At 48.4% G+C, this 22,735-nt stretch overlaps 1 protein-coding gene across 1 annotated transcript in view; it reads right to left on the reverse strand.

Moving 5' to 3' along the window:
* Positions 1–772: 772 nt before the first annotated feature.
* Positions 773–22,735, reverse strand: part of DPYSL5 (dihydropyrimidinase like 5) — an 81,766-nt gene continuing 59,803 nt past the window's right edge. The window contains exons 4-13 of the mRNA XM_010991218.3: positions 21,533–21,712; positions 20,664–20,732; positions 18,754–18,798; positions 16,847–16,922; positions 15,575–15,731; positions 12,133–12,274; positions 10,710–10,852; positions 8,886–9,093; positions 5,513–5,681; positions 773–3,661 (exon numbers count right to left, since the gene is read on the reverse strand). Of these exons, the coding sequence (XP_010989520.1) occupies positions 3,576–3,661; positions 5,513–5,681; positions 8,886–9,093; positions 10,710–10,852; positions 12,133–12,274; positions 15,575–15,731; positions 16,847–16,922; positions 18,754–18,798; positions 20,664–20,732; positions 21,533–21,712 (1,275 nt within the window). The 3' untranslated portion in view covers positions 773–3,575. The remainder of the gene's footprint in view (positions 3,662–5,512; positions 5,682–8,885; positions 9,094–10,709; positions 10,853–12,132; positions 12,275–15,574; positions 15,732–16,846; positions 16,923–18,753; positions 18,799–20,663; positions 20,733–21,532; positions 21,713–22,735) is intronic.

Below are 22,735 nucleotides of genomic sequence, written 5' to 3' on the forward strand. Positions count from 1 at the left end.
GACTTACTGGTAGAATGGTTGCTTATTTAGTGAGAGCTGGGAAACTTTCCCCACTCTACCTAAAATTCCCTCACTAAAATTTTGTTTTTGAGGGCTAAGAACAAAGTACAAATGACCCCATGGTACTGGAAGCAACAGTTTTCCTCACTCTTTAGTGTGGAAGTATTTGATCCGGTAACCTGCCCACCTGCGGCTGAGCTCCAGCAAGAAGGCCGATTAGTTCTGATGCAGGTGGAAGGGTCTGAAGGCACAGTGGTCCAATCCAAAGGGTGGGGTTCTGGGGAGCCAGAGAAGGACCGAATGTCCTTCAAAGACACGTTAACCTCGGGACAGTCCTTTGTCATATGCTTTTTTGTGAGACCATATTTCTATCAGCCAAGGGATCCAGTGCGAAGAGGGAGCTATGGGTTTCCAAAATGGTAGCCAAGAGAGTAGGTGACAAAGGGTAGCTGGGGAAAGCCTAGTTTCCCCCTCCTTTTGTATCTATTCCTGTTTCAGATAACAAGCAACATTTTCTTGGGAAATCTGGCATCAAAAACCTTGGTTTTTTTCCCCACTAGGAGAGAGGAGGCTGTTAGGCCCCTGAGGCTCCCATCTCTCAACTATTAATCTGCAAACTCTGCTCAGGCCTCCCAGGGAGCTAGCCCCTGCCACCCAACATGAGTGAAAAACCAAAGTTGAGTCTTTTTTAGCAACTGAAGCCTCGCCCCAGCCACTGGAGAAGAGGTCCCCTACCGAACTCTTTCCCTGAATAAATACAACTGAGACCGAGTGAGAAGTAGCTACAGTTTAATACAAACCTGCACCAGAACACAACGAGTCGGGCTGTTTTGTTTTTGCCTCAATCGGGTGGCCAAAGCACAGGACCATGTGTCTTCTGGGGGCTGACACAATCTTAGCACCATGACATTTACAGAGGAGTGAGGAAGTCACTTGGGTGCTGGAGGCTCCATCCTGACTCCAGGCTGTGCCTGCCACCTGGGCCGCTGGAGGGGGTTTGGGTTTCCGCGTGGTTCTGTGGTTTCTGGGTCAGTATTGGAAAAGCCCTGATCGTGGCATTGGCTGGACCGAGACCTACTGTGGACTCCTAGCACTACACACACGCACACACACACGCACACACGGTAGCACAATTTTCTGGAAACTTAACCCCACAAACCTAGAGAGCAGCTAAGGCAAGAACAACAGTATTTATTCAGCAAGTACAAGACCAGTTTGAGAGCTGCATTCAGTGCAACCAGAGACCCTTCTCATTCCAACCAGGAGCTTGTGGGGCTGGCGATGGTGCTGGCTGGTGCTCTGCACAGGGGCAGGGAATGGGTGGTGGGGGCTGACCGTTCATTTGGTTCCTTGAACCTCCTTCTGCTTTTCATCTAGAAGCTCCTGGACAAGGGTAGGAGTCTATGTAAGGATCGGGGGTGAATGAAGTGGAAGGCCTTTGATGGACCACATCAAGATGTGGTCTCCCAGAGCCATGGACCATGCATCTCTCCAGCAGAGGCACTCAGAGAAAGTAAAGCTTTCCTAGCCGAAGCAGAGATGCAGTGCCCGCTGGCCACTACCACTGCTCGGCTCTTTGGCATCTGCCCAAGGCCCATGACCCAGCAAGGGCTGAAAGGGAGAAAGATGATGTGCATTGTACCAAGGGGTCAGCATCACATTTCCTGGGCTCAGATCCCTATCGACTGTCCCCATGGCCACCACCCTCCATGAGTGCCTTTGCTGCCTCTGCTCCCTGGGTGACCGTCTGTGTCCTCTTGGCCTCTAACTGAGGAAGAGGAGCATGAAAGGAGAAGTGAGGATGTGGAGGCAGCTCAAACACATGGCAAGCCTCCAACATTTAACTAGTTCTGGCTCAAACAGTGAATATGCATTAGTTTGTTTACAAGAAAAATCTACTTGTGCAAAATGAAGCAGAATGCCTGCTGGGGGGAGTAAGTCTTCTAGTTGGTCAAATGCTCAGGTGGGATCTAAGGAGACATCACTCCATGCCTCCTTTCCACAGCTGGGGTAGACGGCCAAGCTCTTAAGGGCAGTCCTGGACATTTCTGGAGTCAGAAGGCCTAAGCTTTCTGGGCCACATCTGTGAAATGGGGAGAATAATACGTGCTATGTTGTCATGAGGAGCAACTGAGAGCTCATATATGGAAAGGCTTTGAAAACCTGAAAAGCACGGCAGAAATGTGCAGGGTACAACTACCGGCCCAGGAGTCCAGGAGCCATGTGTAAGCCCGGCGCTTGAACCAAACATGCAACATGACATCCCCTCTGGTGTTTCCATGGAAACCTCCTGGAGCTTTGAGGCAGGGGGTGCCCAACTGGACGTGGGAGGACATGGAGCCCACAAGCAGGGAAGGGCCAGGTGCTGACCACAGGAGACCCCAGCTCCTATGCAGCAAGGGGGTCTTTTGGGCTCTATAGCCAGGTCTCACTGGCCTGGGCTCCTACCCAGCGTCTAGCTAGACCATTGCCCCTAATCGCTCCCCCTCTCTTAGCAGGCATGAGGCCTCTAGCCAATCACACAGGAGGAGCAGCTGGGCCTCTGTCCAGCAGGGAGAAGCTTACAGGCAGCTGGGTTAGTTCTGGGAGTGAGATGGGTAGAGCCACCCCGCTCCTGAAGCTCTCCAGGGCCAGCATCCTGGGCACCCTCTCAGATGCATGAAACTAACCAGGAGGGGAGAGGAGGGGACTGGAAAACTCCAGGTTGGGAGAAGGGCCCCTGAGTCCAGCGTCCCCCTCTTGCCCCCTTCATCTGTGCCCTAGGCTGTCTGATTGGTGTTGATGCAGCGTCTCCTAAGGTCCACATCTATTCCTGTTTCTATGCTATGCTAGTGACACGAAGCACCATCATTTTTCACAGGATGCACAAACAAGTCAAACCAAACCACTGCGCAAACCAAACGTGCAAAACGAAATCATGTACACGCGCCTGGCACCAGCCTCACGCCCACCCAGCTAGCCCTTCTGGGCCTGGGACTCCCGGGGGGCAGGGAGGAAGCAGCCAGCAAAGGGCGCAGAGTGTCCCAGCCACACCCACACAAGGGCCAGAGGTGAGCTAGGAAAAACGGGGCGTTCTGGGCATGGCTGGGATGCTAACACCTGTCTGACTTGGGAAAAGTGACCACTGGGCCGAAGGGGATGGGAGAGGGAGTCCTTTGCTTTTAAAACATATTTGCTAAAGTGCTCTGGACAACTGGCAGTCAGCCAGGGGCAGGGCACTAAAGTCGAGGCTTTCCCAAGGCCAGCACGTGGAGACGGGTGTGAGAGGAGGGGCTGGGCCAGGCTCTATGCATTGGGCTCTGTGCATAGCATGGGTTTCCTGGGCCCCAGAAAAGCCCACCAAGGCCAAGGCAGGAAAGGACTGCAGCAGGAGGAACACAACTCAAAGTGCCTGTTAGGGTTGGCTCGAAGCACAGTGAATCACGTGTCAGACATGGGGAGGGCTCCCCGGGTCCCGTGGCCCCTCAGGTGGTGCGCTGCCCAGCCCAGACTCTCCCACCCCCTGCAGCTGTGGCCGGAGGGTGTGCAGGCTGGTGGCAGCGATGCCTCTTCACTTGGGGGGCTGGTCAGTGACTTTACCAAATGCCGCTCGACCTGCCTCCGGGGGGAGCGAGGATCCGAGCTGAGGCTCGCTTTGGAACATGGTCATCGATCTGAGAACCTGCAGGGAAGGAGGCAGAGGGTGAGCTCAACTGCTCTAGACTGGGTAATAAAACCATGGTCCTCCGCATAAAGGATCTAATTTAATCCTCCACGCAACTCCATCCCATTTTATGGATGAGGAAACTGAGGGAAGTTAAGTAACCTGTCTAATGTTACGCAGAGTATAAGTGATAGAGCCTGAATATGAACCCAGGTCTTCCTGATTCAGAGCCTCTATGATTAACTGCCTTGCTATGCTACCTTCATTGCTCCCAGCCCTGGAGCTATGGTCTCTTGTCACACATACAGATCGGTCTGTTGGCAAGTGGCCCTTTGTGCACAAGCCTCAGTGAGCAAGAGAGTAAGAAGGGAGGGTGTACCATTGTTTTGGAAAATCTAAGAACAACACCCTAAAGGCCCCCACATCTTGCAATCCCAAGACTTAGAAGAGGAGGCCTGGTACCCCAGGGAGTGTAGTGGGACATTCATCAGCTTGTCCTATTTAGAACAGACAAGGTTTGGGGCAGAGGGAAGATGAGAGGCTGCCTGATGCCTGCTGAGTCAGAGAGCAGTTCTGCCCGGTCTTGGCTCTGCCCGGAGACTTGGGAGGGAGCAGAAGAAGCCACCAGCCAGAGGGGGCTCGTGGCTTGAGCGGCGGGAAGAGAGGGGGTGGCCGCTTCTCTTGGGGCTGGTTGCTGCAGGAAGGGCTGTGCCCAGGCAGCTATGGGGAGCTACACCTCCTGGACAGGTTGGGCCGGGTGCCCACCGACACTCCACACCACAGATCCCTTTCTGACTCCCTGCACTTGGTCCCGTCTCTGGAGGGAGTGGCAGTGGCCCTCAGGGTGGGGAGGAGTTATCTCTGTAATGAGGTTGGCTCTGAGAGGATGTAGAAGGGACCCCTCCCCACAGGCTGTCAGCTCCTTGGACAGGAACCATGTGAGCTGCTCCGGGCACAGCTGGGCGCAGAGGGAGCTCAGCAGGCAGTCCCGCTCCCTGGCACCCCTCTGGTTTCGCTCTCTGCCCTTTCATCAACACTAGCAAATGCCAGGCTCTGTGGGAAGGACCTGGATCTCACACCTCTCACCTTCCCACCCAGCACAGTTCTGGCAGAGTGGATACAGGTCTGCACCTGGGCTAGTCCTGAAGGCCACTCTGGGAGACCCGGCCCCTGCCCCTTTCAAGTCCAGGTCACTGTTTCCTGCAGGACCAGGGCATCTTACAGCCTCTGCCTATTCTCCAGTCAGGGTTGCCATTTATGCAGCAATGATCCCGCCACCTTTAACTCCGGAGGAGCCCCTGGGATACGTGCTGTCAGCAACCAAGTCCCTGAGCACAGATGCGCCCCATGTATTATCTGTTGTATGACGCACAGTACAATTCCTGGCAAAAAAGAAGGTGACAGAGGAGCAAACGTGGGGATAAGGTGAGGGAGGAAAGGGTGGAGGGGAAGTAGCAGGCCTTTCAGAGAGGCTGGCAAGGAGGCGGGTAGGAAATGGGGGTGCAGTCCCATATAGCACAGAGTTAGCCTTTCTGAGCTCTGATCATCTCTGGGGCACCCCTATGTGTCAGAGGATGAAAATATTTGAACTTAGAAATCCTGGAGAAAGCCCCAGAAGGGCCATGGCTTGTCAGTGGCGGGTGCCCAGGGACTGAGAGAGCCCTCCTGCCCAGCCCCCCCATATTTGTGTGTCTAACCTGGGACCCAGTGCTCATCACCAGACATGGGATTGGGAAGGGAAGGAGAAGCTGGAGGGGAAAGCACCGTTAGTCCCACCGCCTGGGTGAGGTCCCTGGCCCCTCTGCCCTCCTCCTGCCACCCCACTGTGGTGAAGATGCAGGTGCCAGAACAAGTGGCCCTTGCTCTTACCAGAGAGGCTGAAGCTGGATTCATGAAGGTCCCTCATGCCCCCGTGTCGGGTAACGGGCCGGGTAGGAGTGTCTGCCAGCGGCGTTCCCATCTCTTTTTTCCCAGGATGCACAACGACAGCTACATCCCCCAGGTAGGGAGTGCGGTCCACTCCCCTAACCTTTAAGGTCTAGTGAACGTGGATGAGAAAAAGAGAAAAGATGATGCTATCAGAGAACAGACACCATCAACCATCAGGGCCAAGACACCGCCACCACCAGAGCCTTCTTGACGGCTCACTGGACTCCAGACCCTGCCACTCTGCTCAGGACCCAAAGTAATGCATGTGACCAAGCCTTTCTACACCTTGAACACAGGCGATAGAGAATTCTTTTCTTAACGCCTTCCAAATAGTGTGTGCATGCGCATGTGCACATAGAGGAGATACCCATTGGTGGAATCCTTTCCAAGGTAGCAGGTAGATAGTTCTGAGGTATTCAGCTTTAGAGAGCATCCCTCACTTGCCAGGTTCTCAAGAAGCCATGCCTTTCACTGTGATCTGACAGCTTTGTGGGGATAGAGGCTACATATAGCTGATTTGGAGGTAAGAATTCCCCAGTAGCAATAGTAGTTAATTTCGTACTCACAAAGGCAGCAGTAGAGTTACAGGTCTGTACTCTACAACCAGATTGCTTAGGTTCCGATCTCAGCTCTGCTACTTATAAGCTGTGTGACCTTGTGCAAGTTACATAACCTCTCTGTGCCTATTTTCTTATTAGAACAGAGTTGTTATGAGATCAAATCAAATAGTATGTGTAAAGCTCTTAGAACTGCTCTGGCACATGGCAAGTGACATCTAAGTACCAGCAGCTGTTTTATTGCAAAGGTCATTTATGGTGCTTAATCACATTAAAAAGTTCTGTTATGAGGAAGTGTGTTGGAGTGTGTGCACTGGGTCTGAAGGAGCAGCATAAATCTACTCCCCAGGCACTTGTCAGAGACATAACCTCAATCTCCTTTGCTGCTCACTGCTTATTGAAAACCTTGCTCAGAGAAACAATAGATATGGGTGATTTCTGGAAGGCTCTTCAGTCTACATATTCCTTTGTATTCTCCATCAATAGATCTGAAGTTTAAGCCCAGCCCTCAGAACGTCAAAGCTGGTTTGAAGGGTTTTGGCCTTTACCAGGCTGCACTTTGGGGTCCCAGTGGTGAAGTGCGAGAGTACAGACCTGAGGTGAATCCTGAGTGAGTGACCTTGGCTCCCGGCAGCCCTACACCAGAGCTACTTTCTCATGGGGCCCATGCTCTGTAGGGACTGCTCATTCATAATTTTTGGAAAATGAGGTTTTCCCATAGCTTTCTGCATACCTGCATTCTGTTACATAAGGGCAAGACCAGAGAACAGGGAATAGAACTGGCTGTTTCTTGAGGACCTGACATTGTCATTATAATAATGGCCATAGAAAAAGGGACCCTGAGTTGAATTTATATCAATCCTGGAAGCTGGGGCTCTTCCACTGGCCCGAAGGGTTGTCTGCTGTGAATTAGTGTCTATCTTACCTTTTTGTGAGGCTGGTTTTTAGAAGGGTGTCAAACACTTTCTGTGCCCTCTTTTGACCCTATTTTCTGACTGAAATATCTTTTATGGAAAACACACAAAAATGTTGCCAGACATTTTTTCCCCCAACCTGAGATATAATTCACATACTGTAAAATTAACCATTTAAAAGTTTACAATTAAGTGGTGTTGAGTATATTCACAAGGTTGTGCCACCATCATCACCATATTATTTCAAAATATTCTCATCACCCCAAAAAGAAACCCTGTACCCATAAGTAGTCACTCCCATTCTCCCCTCCCCCAGCCTGAAGCAACCACTAATCTATTTTCTGTCTATGGATTTGCGTCTTCTGGGACACTTCATATACAGGGAATCATAATATGTGGCCTTTTGTGACTGGATTCTTTCACTTAGCATGTTTTTTAAGGTTTGTGTATGTTGTATGTAGCCTATATTAGCACTCCTTTCACTTTTATGGCTGAATAATATTCCATTGTGTGGGCATTCCGCATTTTATTTATCCATTCAACAGGATGGATATTTGGGTTGTTCCCACTTTTGGGCCTTTATGAATAATGCTACTATGAACATTTATGTACAAGATTTTGTGTAGAAATATATTTGCATTTCTCTTAAGTATGTCTATACCTAAGAGGGTAACTGCCGAGTCATTTTGGCAAATTTATCAAACTTTTTGGGAACTGCCAAGGTGTTTTCCAATGTGGCTGTATCGTTTTACATTCCTTTCAGCAATGGGTGAGGGTTCCGATTTCTCCACATCCTCACTGACACTTGTTATTTTCCATTTTATTTTAAATCACAACCACCCTTTGCCAGATAGTCTTGGGTGTGAGTGCATCATCCTTACAGCTCTTTCTGGCAAATCCTCCAGTGGTGGGGCTAAGGCTTCCTGCCACTGTCAGTGGCTGGGAAGTAACTGGAGGTGGACCATTTACCCCAGAGACCCTGAGCTTGCTTTGGGATTGAACAGATGGATAAGTAAAGTCGTGTCTTCTTTAGGTGACCCAAGTCTGCTCCCCTACAGGAGACTGGGATTTGTTTCTCTTTGTTTTTTGGCCTCTGGGAGAGAAGAGTTACTCCACGTGGAAAGCTCGCCAGCAGAGTTGATCTTTTGGTGTTAATATGCCCTGTGTACTCATATGCTTTAGATGATAGCTTCTCAGATATCAGTTTTACTCGCCCTGGCTTCATCAATACTGGAGGGAACCAGGCAGTGGCAGGACCTCGATGACCCTGAGCCTGCAAATCAAAAGGAACTCTGTGGTCACAGTGTCACTTTCCTACTTGTGCCTTTGGGGTCTCAGGACTCCCTGTTTGCCTGATCACCTAAAATTCTCTCTGGGAATTGAAGATGGGGGGCAGGACCAGCATCATCGGCTGGGCATTCTCTCTGCCCCACCACATGCTCCCTTCTCAGTATGGAAGAGCCGGACCATAGTTTGGGGAAGAAAGTCGTGGTTTTTATGAATGGCAGAGAGGCTCCACTAAGGACCAGAGGCAGGATGAAGTCTTGGTTGGGGAGCCTGGAGAGAGCGGGAAGACCAGTCTGCCCACCACCCAACCTGATGGAACCTTCCTTCCTTCTGGTTCTTGGGTCAGCCCAGGGCTGGGGAGCTGAGGACCCTTCCCAATAAATTTTACTTTATTACAGGTGCTCCTTTTCTATTATTTTGATTGTTCCCAAAGTGACTATCTAGGCAATAGGATTCCACAGGAAAGCAGAGTGAGAGCATCTTTGAGATTTAAAAGTCATATAAAATATCATGTCAACGTCTTCCCACACGTCTTCTTCCCCCTCCCTCATGTACCTTTTCTCTCTGGACCAGCTTCTTGTAGACAGTGTCTGGGAAGGACCTCAGGGGACAGAACTTGCCAGTGCCCTCAGCACACATGAAGACGCCGTTCTCATACACGACCCGTCCCCGACTGATGGTGACCAGCGGGACACCATGGCAGCGCATATTCTCATACAGGTTGAAGTCTCCTCCCTGCACCTGGGTGCTTGCCGAGATGGTCCTGGTGGGAGGAGTGGCGGGAGAGAACACTCTGAGAGGAGGTAAAGATGTCACAGTTCAACGGAAGGGAGGTGCTTAGTGGGAAGGGATGATGCTCAGTGGGAAAAGGTGATGCACACCACAGTGGGAAGGGACAGTGCTCAGTAGGAAGGGATGATGCTCAGTAGTAAGGGATGATGCTCAGTGGGAGGGGATGTGCTCGCTGGGATTATGATCAGTGGGAAGGGATGATGACCAGTGGGAAAGGATGATGCTCAGTGAAAAGGGAAGATATTCAGTGGGAAGGGATGACCTCCAAAGGCTAGGATGAGTTGTGTTCCCCAACCCCAAATTTATATATTGAACTCCTAGCCCCCAGTACCTCAAATGTGACTGTATTTGGAGATAAGGCCTTTAAAAGCTAATAAAAGTAAAATGAGGTCATATAGATGAGTCTTAATCCAATCAGATGAGTGTCCTTATAAAAGGAAATTGAGACATCAGAAGTGCACAAAGAAAATACCATGTGAAGACAGAGGGAGAAGATGGCCATCTACAAGCCAAGGAGAGAGGCCTCAGAATGAAATCAACTCTGTTGACACCTTGATCTTGGACTTCTAGCCTCCAGAATTGTAAGAAAATAAATGTATATTGTTTAAGCCTCCTGTCTGTGGTATTGTTATGGCAGCCCTAGAAGACTAACACACTGGGCTAAATTCTAGCTGTCTTTCCGCTAGCAGCAGTGACTAACAGCCACATTGCCACAGCAACAGGGACCAGCCCCAGGCTGGATGCAGAACACGGCTTCTCAAGTGCCCAAACGGAGAAGCAGCATGGGGATCTGGCAAGGCGGTGTGTGGTGGTGCACAGGGTGAACTTTCTTTGCAACTGAACTTTTTATCTTCAGAATTCCAGCACACTTTTGTCTATCTTATTCACTGCCAGTTTATGCACCTAGAAAAGTGCTCAGCAATCGGTGGCACTTAACAGATATTTGTTGAGTGAATGAAATTTAATATTAAAAAGTGATTTCCATCTCCCCTGCCCAAATCTCTGAGAAAAGAGATGCTCTGTATCCTATGACTTGATAACTCCTGATGCACTTCATTGATTCACTCAACTTGTGTTATTAATGCCATGGGTGTCAAGTGCTGTGCGCTGAAGGGGACACACTCCCTCAACGAGAGAAGCAGAGTGTTGGTGGGAGAGTCTGTAATTGAGTGTCAGGATATCTGTCTGGTTCAGCCACTTATTAGCTGTGTGACGTGGGGAGTCTCTCTACTCTCTGGTCTTAGTTTCTTCAACAGTAAAATTGAAATAAGAAATCTAGGCTTGAGTACTTGTTGGGACTGTATGAAAGCAAGTGAGATCGCTGATGTGATGCAGCTTTGAAAAACTGTAAAGTGCTGTGCACATGGAGCTGCACTACAGCAGGTCTGAAGACCATCTTGTTCACTGTGGTGTTCCTAGTGCTTGAACCATGGCAGGCCCTCAAATATCTGTTGAATTGAACACACCTCAGGTCATACTGCTCTCTGCTAGGAGTAGTGCAAAGATGATGTGCTTTTGGAGTTCTGTAATACAAGTTCCTTAAAATCCCAAGTCCCTCTAGCCCTGGAGACTAGCAGCAGGCTTTACTTTGTGGCTTCTGGGTCCCACACCACCACGTCGGCATCGGCTCCAGGGATGATGCGGCCTTTGCGGGGATACAGGTTGAGAATCTTTGCTGCGTTGGAGCTGGTAACAGCCACAAAACGGTTCTCATCCATCTTTCCTCCAACCTGAGATATTGCAAAAGTGTCAGGTCAACCAAGGCCACGTGTGTGTACCTCAAACCCCCAGTCACCCTTGACCCTGTTGTGTAGCCTTTTAGTCAGTCAGAACAATGGTGCTGAGAAGGACAATGTCACGGGCATCTTCTCAGATGAACCAACCCACATGGCTTGGTTCCCTACACTTGCTTACTTCTATCTCCTTCCAGCAACAGTGGTGAGTTGGCTCTTGTTCCAAAAGGCTGCTTTCCTGGTGCAAATCTACCTCCTGTTTGCAAAACCACCTCTACTCATATGCTCACTATGGATAAATCAGGAACTTCCCTTCATCCGCAGAGGGACATATATTCTGTGCTGGAAAAGCATCTTATCACCCCACCCACGAGAGCACCGTGGGCTCCCTTCACAGGGGATTCCTGAGCTGCCTCATGGGCCTTCCCTGAACTGGGAGCTTAACCCTGAAGATTTCAAATCTCTTTGGGCTCATACTCTGTGCTTCATCTAATCCGTGATAGGTCAAGACCAAAACTACTTATTCTTCATGGGCAGAACAGGCAGTATTCAAATGAAGTCCCAGTCTCTATCTTTACTGAAAGGCAGCTGGACAAAATGTATCAAGAGCCTCAAAATTCTTCATATCTTTTGGCCCAGAAATACACTTCTAGGAATCTGTCCTCAGAAAATGATTAGAAGTGCTGGCACATAGGGGAGGAGGGTATAGCTCAGTGGTAGTGTACATGTTTAGCATGCGCGAGGTCCTGGCTTCAATCCCCAGTGCCTCCACTAAAAAAATGCTGGCATATACTCCCGAACAAAGAGATTCTCTGCAGCATTATTTGTAAGTGCAACAATTTGAAACAGCTGTAAGTTCCAAACATCAGGGAAGGATTAATGAAGTACGGTATTTCTTTTGGAGGAAATATTATTTAGACATTAAAAAAGATGTTTCTAAAGAATTTTTACTGATATGTAAAGACACACAAGATATACTGTTATATGAAAAAAAGATGAACACAGTTATTAAAATAATGTACAGTACATGCAGAAAACTAGAAAGAAATATATCAAAATATTAATAATTTCTCAATATGGTATCGTGAGGATTTTTTTCTAATACTTTCCTGTATTTTCCAAATTTTTATGCTAGATCTTATTACCTTTCTGATCAGGAAAAAATAGAAGACTTTTTCATTTTGTATTTGGGTGAAACAGGAGCTGTGGTTGACCCAGGCCTCCTAAGGGTGAAAATTCTTCTGAGGCCCGGAGCAGGGAGGGGCGCAGGAACATACCACTCCTCTCTCCCAGATGACACTCATGCGGTCCTGCACGCCCGTCACGCCGTGTGGGATCTTGGTGAAGTCCTCCTTGCCCATAGCTTTCTGCTTCGTGGTGAAAGGCCGGTGATCTGATGCCACAATATTCAGAGTATCACTGGGTAGAGAGAAGGATGTGACTGGTAAGGAAATGGGAGGCTGGGGTCCCAGAGGATGAGGACAGGTGCAGGGAAAGCCTTCTCTTGGGAATCCAGCAAAGCTGGTTTCAATCTTGTCTCTGCCACTTTGTAGCTGTACGACTTCTAGCGAGCTAATCTGTGAGAACCTGTTTACACATCTGCAGAATGGGCATACATGCAGACTTGTGGCACAGACTGCCAGTGTCACAGGAGACATCAAGAGTCTTTGGGACGTTGACTTTTAAGAGTTAAGATAGTGGAGGGAGGAAAAAAAATTGCGCTTAATTGTTTGGCTAAAGCGGGAGGGTGGAGGTAGTTTTACTTCCTCAGAACCGTATGCGAACTCCCTCTCATCCCCTCCCTCGACTCCCACCAGGCCCTGCTGGCAATAAGCATGTGCTTGGTAAAACACTCAAGTCCCATGCTAAGCTTTGCTTGGATGTGGAGGCTCTCCTTGCCCAGCAGGGGAGAGGAAGGACAGGACAGAAGTCTGCCTTAATCAACCAGTAACAGCACGCAAGTTGACTGCTTCATCACTGCTGCCCTCCATGACAGTGGTCCTCAGAGGCTGAGGCATGGCCGGGCTCTCGAGGGGCTCAGAACTCGAGCAGAGACTTACATCGGTGAGAGTGCACATGGTGGCAGACCCTCTGCCTAAGGAGGGAGGCAGCCAGCCAGCTCAAGTTCAGAGATCTCTGTAGGCCTCAGAGGTGGTGAGGGGCAGCAGAGAGGGATGGCTCCATCGCCCAGGCAAGACAATCTCAGGAGGAAAGACCCTAGGAAGGCAGGGAGGGGCCTGGCTGGAGCACAGGGTCATGTGGGAGAGGGGGGACGACACAGTGTGGGGCCCTAGAGTCTAGCTTAACTTGCAGGAGGTACTACAGCCTTGTGAGTGCATGTGGGCCGTCCAGGTGCCGGCTTCAGAGGGGAATCTGGGAGCAGAAGGCATTATGTGGCTTGGTGAGGAGGCATATTCTTAAGGCTTTCTGATGTTCGGGGTCAGGCTGCATGTGGGACTGTTCCCCCTGGGGGCCTGTCAGAGCTTCCGCCAATCCTTGGCCAAATCCACAGTGAGATGACTTAGCTCTGCCTGGCATGCGCTGGTACCTCCCTGCCCAGAGACACTGCTCTGGGCCCTCTCAGAGACTGCAGGAGGGGCTCTTCCACAGAGCAGAGGGTTTGTTCTAGGGTCCCCTAGGCCCCCCCAACATTCCACAGTCCTGCAGAACCCACCAGAGATGAACAGAATCTTTAGGTTTTTGCTTTTTCCTCAGGGGTCCTCCAGATGCCCAGGCAGGGCTCAGATCAGAAAAGGTGCCCATCAGAGTCATGGACCGTGGGTCAGGGACCCTGGGACCCATGCTTTAACTGACAAGTCTTACTAAGAACGCACCTTTCCAAAAAGGCCCCCACGCAAGGCAGGGCTCACTAGGCAGGAGTGAATGAGGGTGGTCACGTTCCAGAAGGGCTTTGAGGTCTCCCGATGCTGCCCTGAATCTAGGAGATGTGACACAGCCATCCCTACTCTTTAAAGTTTAAAGCATCACTGGTTTTTGTTAAGTATTTTAAGAATATATATATTCAAATGAAAAAATTTCTGGTCCCTTTACAAAGTCAGATTTTATACCTTGTAATAGTTTATAACGAAAAAGAATATGAAAAAGAATATATACATATATATGTACTACTGAATCACTATGCTGTACACCAGAAATTTACACAACATTGTAAATCAACTGTATGTCAATTTTTTTAAAAGTGAGATTTTAAATAAAGGATAAATCTTTAAATCCACAGATTATATTTTTTACCCTGATATATCTGAAGAAATCATATCCTAAGTAGATTATTATGAAGCTCATATTTTCTTATAGAAATTTAATAATTGGTTTTCTATCAAATATTTTGCATAATACCAATTATCACCAACAATGTGTCATAAAAGCAAAATTATAGTAATCATAAATTCCTAGAAATGTTAAAACTATGCTCCAAATTCTGTACAATTGCACACATTTACAACATGCACTGATTAAACAGGGATAAACTATTCTCATAATAGGTCACAGGAAATTGCAATTCTATTCAAGTGAATAGAACTTAGTTAAATAATTTAAATAAATTTGACAAAATAGGCTAGATGTAAAAACTTAAATTATTCAATTAATAATACTTCTATTCCTCTGCCTATTTAAATTTGTGTGGGTTTGGGCACTGTAATTTGGATGGGTTGCAGGATTTCCTATCTTTTTGTTCTTTCAGTAAATATCCTGGTGGCAGGCAGAGGTAGTTCCAAAGATTCTTTGACCTTGGAACTGAGCCCAAATTATATAGTGGGTTCTTGATACTTGTTTATTTCTGTTGTGTTGATAATGAGGAAAAGGAGGCTGGCTTTTCCCACTGACAAGCATTTTTAAAAGTATTTCTCCCTTTACTCTACCAATTTAGTTGAATTTGTCAGAGCAGCAGCTGTTCAGCGTCACAGCAAAGCTAGGGGACAGAGGATAATTACTGCCATGGTGTCTCCTGCCTCTCCAGGGGCCATGTTCACTCTGGGACCCTACTGACTGCACTCCAGGCATATTTGGAAAGCCCCAAGTGCCCAGCCCACACTGCTCTTTAAGTTGTTAACATAGAAGGATGTTGAGTGGAAATTTGCCAGTTGTTGGCCATCAGGACTGAAAACTAAGGACATGGATAAAATAAATGCCCCATTATCTAATGGCGGCCCCCTGCAACGGGGGGACTGAGGTGTTGGCAGAATGGAGAGTCCTGAGGTCTTTCCCTTCTTCCTCTTTTCATAGGTTGAGTGGTGCTTCCCTCCCCCGCTCCCCCACTAGTCTACCCCGTCAAGGAGGGGACATTTCAAGAGGTTCACCCATGGAGAAGAGAGGTACCAGCAGTGGGCACCTGCCTGGGCGGTGGACAGGCAGGGCTGCCTGAGCCCCTCGGTGAGGAGAGCCGGTGGGGTGGGGGCTGCCTGCCCTCCCCCCTGGGGGGTGCGTAAAACAAAATCTTTCCATGTTTGTGTCCCACCAAATACAGACTATTCATTAAAGCATTTTATTTAGATTTGGATCTAAATTGCCCCATGGGATAGCAATTATCTGATGGGCTTTGGAGAAGAAAACAAAAGCAAAATCATGCTCCAGGCACAACGAAGTCAAACCTAGGTCCGATTTGGGGCCTCTATGACATCATCTTAAAGATCTACAAATTCCGGGACTGGTGCGCATTATGAGATAATGCTGCACTGCGGTCCCGCTGAAACGCCTTACTTGGCCAGCAGGCTCATGAGGTAGGTTGAGGTGTTGGTGTCCAGTCTCAGGGGAGGCACCGTGACATAGGCGGCCGCATGGGACCAGTCCTGGTGGTAGTAGTGTAAGCCTGTCAGCGTGGCATGTGCAGTGGTGGTCTCGGCCAGCACAACCTTCCCTGGAAGAAGACGGGTCAAATCATAAGTAGGAAGCCAGTGAACTGGAGAGATCATTGATCTGAGCCTCTCACTAGGCAGGTGAAGGAGCTGAAGTCGTCAAGGAAGGGATTAGCCCAACCTCACTCAGGCGTTTGACAGCACAGGTGTGTTCAAGGCCAGGGTGCTCCCTGTCCCCATGCTGACTCCAAGAAAAGAAGGGCAAGGGCACTGAGATAGGCAGTACTGATGGTGCTTTGAGGGGTGTGTTTCGGCTGGAGCACAGCTGTTGCAGGGTGCTGATGGGAAGATGGAGGGGTGCGAATGCAACGCTAACAGGCAGTCTGGATGCTGGGAGCATACTGGGGGTGGGCTCTGTAGCCGGGGCTGGAGGGCACTGAGATGGAGGTGGGAGGCTGGGACAATAGCACAGGTGAGACACCCAAGGAGGTCCCTCTAGGGAAGAGGCAGGAGGTGGGATCTAGGGGGCAGTACAGTGGGAAGGCTGGAAGCCCTTGCTGATTTTTAGCCCCAGGTTTGTTGACTGTGACTTTGTTCTCTTGTTAACAGGACCTCCCTGGCACCGTGAGCCGGGCTGAGAGCACAGGCACGTACAAAGCCTTCAGGGGTTGCAAGGTGCTCATCAACAGGAGACATACAGGTGCCTCGGGGCTGTTTGAGTTAAAAAACACAGGGTTCTAGGTGGCTGTAAGGGAAGTTGGGCCCACATACTGACATTTCTCCAGGAACTTCGTGGGTATTCCTTGAAATGTCTGTTGGAACTGGTCGAGGATTTCATGTTGGTTACCAAGGCAACCACTAGTAAAACCAGAGACTTTAAAAGATACCCAATTAATGAATTGATTGAAAACTTGGAAATCTTTTACCAGACCCAGGAGAGATGACAGACATTTCTGTAAAGCTGTTATGCATACAAACGTGCAGAGGAAAACACTGGCTCTAATGGACTGAACCTAGGCTAGTGCAGGATGCTGCTGAGGAAGACAGGAGGAGAGAGGAGGGAAGGGCAGGCTCAGGGCCTGGTCCCAGGACCCTGGCCAGAAAGTGCACGGAGCTGCTGGGCCCCGTTAGGCTCCAACCACACACGTGTACTGTCCATCCCAGCCCACCGACTCACCTTGCATCTTAGCAGTGGCGATAACGTCACCGGCCGAGATGCTGGACACATTGACCAGGTAGATTGGACAGTGAGTCTAAACACAGGAGACATGATGGGAAGGAGAGAGCATCAACCCCCAAAACCTAACAAGCATCAAGATAACCAGACCAGCTCAGTCCTGGCCCCCGAACCACCCCTGCCCTGCATAGCTCAGCTCCACCCTCAGGGTGATGGTCTCCTGCTGGGAACACAGGCTGGGGAACCCCACAAAGCAAGGAGGGGACAGGCAGCGCTGGGCACCAGAGCCCAGAAGGGGAACGTTGGGGCAAGGTGTTGAGGGCAGGACCTCACATTTTCTACCAGCCAACATCAAGACTATTTACAACTTAAAATGAGGGACTGTTTTAATTTCCTTTTCATGAACATGATGACCTAGAGACAGTTATGTATTATATTCCATATCCAAAATTATGATGCCTGCCATCTAAGGGCTGCTTTATCAGCAGACAGACTGTATCCCAGAGAAGAAACAATACACAAGAGGTTCAGGGTTCAGAGTCTACACCAGACAGGAGCGTTCTTGCGAATGGACACCTGGATTGTGAGACTAATTAGCTTTTCCTCTACCAAGCTGTGCAACCAAGGTCCATGGCTTCACTTCTCTTGGCGTATGTTTGAGTTAAAAAACAAGGAACTCCCCTTTTGTTGTTCAGATCCTTCCTTATTCTGGGGTGAGTCTCCATCAAGAAGTAATTGATGACATAACTACTGTTATAACAGTAAAACTGTCTTTGTCCAGCTCCTAGACTTATAAAGGGCTAATGGGGAACTGTTTTCCCAAATATTATTCTGATGCCTTCTTTGCTTATCAGATTAGGAGGACAAGAATTTAGGAACCGGCCTGACATTTGATGTGCTTGGCAGAAGTTTCCTGACTAGTTTTGAGACCAGCAGGACCTCCAACCTCTCTGTGTTCCCCTGGTGTTCCTAACAAAAAACACCCACTGCTTACAGCCTTCGGGGGAGCCCGGGTCTTTCCAGAGGAAAAATTCTCAAGAGTTAGCGCCCATTAGGAATCATTAGCGGGCTTGTTAAAACACAGGTTGCTGGGGGTCACCGGGTGTCAGCCTGTTTCTGATCCAGTGGATCTGCACAGGTCTGAGCATTTGCATTTCTGAGTTCCTATTTCTAATAAATGATACCAATGCGGCTGGTCCAGGGACCTCACTCAGAAAACTAGTGTTCTAGAGAAGATAGTTTATATTCTCTGAGCAAATTGAACCCTTTAATGATGGTTTAGGAGGAGAAATGACCTTGGTACAGGGCTGTACTGTTGATAAAGTGCTTTTCCTTTCACAACTCCTTTGATCCTCACAACCATCCTGTGAGGAGTGGGTGATATTACCATTCCAATTTTAGATACTCAATAGTATATCAGAGTGACTGCCTTGCATACAATGGGAAGCTTGTCTGGTCAAAGCCTCATGTCTCTTGCTTGTTCCCACCACCACGCTACATCAGCGCCTGCTTACCCTGAACCAGCAAGGAAAAATTATGAATGGCCCAGAGACAGAGGTTTAAATCATGGTTCTCTAAGCAAACATCTCTCTATTCCTCTACAAGAAACAGATTTCAGTTGCCATGAGCTCTGAGGTCCCCACCTTGCCCTGCCTTGGGAGCCATTTCCACTTGAGCAATGAACCAGGTCCCAGCAAGCTCAGTGGGGATGAAATGGAGAGCTGGTGGCAAGGAGGACTCCTGCCAGGTCTGTGGGAATAACAACGTTCACTTAGCAAACAATGTTCATTTGGGGTCCTGGGAGCCAGGCACAGAGCTGGCATCCACCAGAATGGGACTCCACCGTACAGACTGGTTTCTGATCCCAGAGTTGAGAATGGGCTTAGGGTGAGTTGGCATCTACTTACCCTGTTTGCAATGGTGATAACTCGGTGAGTGGCTTCAGCTTCCAGCTGTTGGAAACAGAGAACAGAAAGAAAACAAGCTTCACCAACTCCCCAAACAAGCTTACATCTGCCTGAGACCCCACCTGATGGAAAGCACTGGAACGTCTGACACAGGGCCGAGGGGGACAGCTGGCTCTGAGTGGGGAGAAGCCCAGGGCAGGGGCACCAAGCTCCAATCACCTTTGCTCACATTGAGAGAATCCCAGGACTTAGTGATCCAGGCACATCTTCGCTGGATGCTGCTAAGGGCTTAAAGGCAACAAAATGAGCAAGCAAAAACCCAGAGTCACAGTTTCTCTGGTTTCTGGTGCATTCTCTCCACAGACACCTCAGAACTGTAGCAAAGGAGCAATACTGACTGACTTCAAGCTGGAACTGGCCTAGATCAAGTTTCTGAACCTCAGCACTACTGACATTTTGGATGAGATAATTCTCGCTGGTGGGGGCCGTCTGGGTGTTGGAGACTCTTCAGCAGCATCCTTCAACTCTACCTACTGGAGGCCAGTAACATCCTCCCCCTGCCCACAAGCTGGGATAAACAAATATCTTTAGACATTGCCAAATGTCCCTGGGGAGAAAAATCTCTCCGGGTATAGACCCAGGACGCTCCCCTTCAATCAATAGATGATGATGGTGATAATTTTTGCTATTACTACCCCTACACTCAGAGCTTGGCTCTTCTCCCCTAGAACTCCAGAAGGTCCAGTCCTGTGCCCGTCCCCTACCCATCCCTGTTCTCATAGGCAGTCTCAGTGTATTGACTTTGTTCAATCCAGTATATCTTTCTCTACCAACTCTGAGGTGCCCAAACAGGAACTACAGTCAAGGGCTCTGACAGACCTAGGGCAAGAGCAAGGTGGGACCACAATCCTCCAGCTGACCCACTAGGCTGACTTGGTTCCTGTCTGAGGACAGTACCATCACATCCTGTCTCCAGCTCCTTGTCCCTCAAGGCCTCCCCATCAATCCCTCATGGACATCCAACCACCGCTCTGCATTTAAGGCTTTGAAGAAATGGAAAATAGCCTTCCCCTCACCAATGGTAGAGGATGTCTGAACAGGGTCATAGGGCAAGAATGCATTATTTGGGGAGGGTATAGCTCAGGGGTAGAGTGAACGCTTTGCATGCACATGGTCCTGGGTTCATTCCCAATTACCTCTCATAAAGTAAATAAACCTAAATACCTCCCCACTCCCTGGCCAAAAATAAATAAATAATTACATCTAAAATACATTTAAAAAAAAAAAAAGAATGCATTATTTGTCTAATGTGGTCTCTCCAGAGCTGAATTCTTCAGCAAGGGGGATCTGGGGGGTTTGTGATGACATCTTGCAAAATTGTGCAAGGAGAACACCAGAGGGCAGAGGGAGAGCAGGGCGGTTAGTTACCATCTTAGGAATAGGAAAAGGGGAAAGAGCACAGACATGCATGTGCCTCTCGTTTCTGGTAGGAGGGGTCCAAAGTTCTCTTCAGATGCTCAAAGAGATCTTATCCCCAAAATGCTAAGTCACTGGCTTATAACTTGGAATTTCTTCTAACATCTGAAGGAACTTTCAGTCTGTCTTTTCTCTCCCGATTCAATTCTGGGCAGAGCAACCCCTGGCATGCTCACATTGCCTCCCTCAGATCCTTGAAATCAGAACCCAGTGAGGTGGGTCTGGTTTCCCCCAAGTTGCCTTCCCCAGGGAAGCCCCAGGCCAGCTCAGCTGTAGCACGGAGGAAGCTGCTCCCTGGGAAGCTTCCGGAAGGGAGTTTCGCCCATGGAGAAAGTGATACCATACAACTCATATTTACTGATGTATCTTTTATCCTAAAGAATCTCCAAACCTTTAAGAAAAAAGTTGACAAAGGACACAGAACTCTTCCTCACCTCCTCTGGACGGCTGATCTCAATTCCTTCAGGGCCTGTGATACCCAAATCTAGCGCCTCCTTAGCGCCCTGAATAATAGCAATAGAAAGAATAGTGAGAGGATCATAGAGATACAAAAAAATATTGAACCCAAGGGACAGTGAAATATGCTAGACACAGCCCATTCCCATAGACTTGCTGCACTTCTCACTTCTGTAATATTCGTCTTCTAAAGAGGGCGAGATAAGCACAGGGCTCCCCTGAGTCTCACTTCATAATGATTGAAAATATCTTTTCCTCTTAAGAATACAGTTCAGTCACCAGCCAGGAGGCCTGGGACACTAAAGACAAGCATGCTTTATTGATCTGAAAATCAGAATTTCCTCACTGGCAATCTAGTGAAATCTCGAGCTTCCAGCGATGCCTAGATTAACCCTCACCCTAAGCATCCTACTTAAGACCTAGGAGTACAAAAGGGTTTGTCATCTTGGCATCAGTGAGAAGATCCTTAGAATAGCTCAGCTCCTCTGGGGGAGGCACAGGAAAGGGGAAAGCTGACTCTTAGTTATTCTGTATGTCAAATCTCATTAAAAATACTTCTTAGAGGTGCTCCAAATTCCTTTGCTATAATGGAAGTTAAATATCATATTAGAATTAAGACCTCATCAACCAAGACTTAGAAATCCTTTTGAACTATACAAAGAGACTTGTTTTTTACAGACACTAGAAAAGTCTGGATTTTGGGACAAAGATTTGTCATCTGGGGTGTTAACATCTCACACTTGTTTTTATATTTTGTTTTATAGGATGAGTAATGGGTGGTCCGGAATCCCCAAGAACTGCCTCTTTTGGTGCCCCCCACTTCCCCCAATATTCTCTACTGCCTTGCCTCGGCCACAAGCTCCCCGTTTTCAGCATGGACTCGAGCGATCGCCCCAATATCCTTGCAAGCATGGAACACTTGGTACAGCTCGTTGTCCCGAAGCATATACAAGTCCTTGTAGGTCATGAACATCTGGAACGAGTTGACACCCTTCTCCCTCACCAGGGTCTCCATTTCCACCTTCACCTGCAGAGCAAAGTGAAAGGCAAGACCATGTGAGTACACATATCCAGGAGGTGGACTGCTGGACACAGGCCCAGTGTGGAGGAGATGGGGGTCTGTCATTGGAGCCACCACAACACCACCTACAACCTCTCAGTATCTTGCTTTCCTCCCACTCCACCAGCTGCTGTGAGGTCATGTGAGCAAATGGAAGTACTTTGAAAATTGTCCTTATGACACAAATATAGGAACTAAATCGTGACATTCTCTGGGTATGTTTCTTCTATCACATAGGCTGGTCCTCTGGTTCTGTCTCCAAATCAGCCTTCATGGTAAATGCACTAATGACTTACACCTGTGGCCCATTCCCTCCACACACCCCCCACCCCCCATAGTGGAAGAAGTGTTACAGAGAAGGCACACTAATACTAAAAATCCAGAGACCTGGGGAAAATCTAATTTAGGGTCAAAGCCAAGCATGAACCAAAGCTATGTGAATGATATTCGTCCCAATATTATTTATACTAGGAAAGAATGGAAGAAACATTGGTCTAACAATAGGAAAATAAATAGTGATTCACCTACTTGACAGAACATTCAGTGGCCAAAGCATTGATGGTCATGAAGGCCGTGCAACCAAATGGAAAATGCCCACACTTCAGTGAAAGAAAGTAGGTATGAAAAAAGACCAGAAGGAAATAAGCTAAAAATAAGTGATTGTGTCAGGGGTGACTGGTTATATGCTTCCTTTCTTTTCTATTTTTTAAATCTGTACTTAAAAAAAAATTATTTGATTATTATAAAAAAGAATTTAAAATTCTAGATGCATGAAAATCTCTACAACCTCTGGGAACTTAGGGATGGCTAGGAGAGAGGCTCGGGGTAGGGGTCATCCATCCAGGAGGGTGTCCAGAATGGACAAAGCTCCATGTGAGATGAAGGATGGTTGACATACAGGTGGTCTGCACCTTTTGCCTGGTACCAGGAAGGGGGGTCTTCATGGTGTAAGGTTGGGGGGCTCCAAGGCCTTTCATAAGTACGTTTGGA

Source organism: Camelus dromedarius, chromosome 15, assembly GCF_036321535.1.
Source record: "Camelus dromedarius isolate mCamDro1 chromosome 15, mCamDro1.pat, whole genome shotgun sequence".
Classification (NCBI taxonomy): domain Eukaryota; kingdom Metazoa; phylum Chordata; class Mammalia; order Artiodactyla; family Camelidae; genus Camelus; species Camelus dromedarius.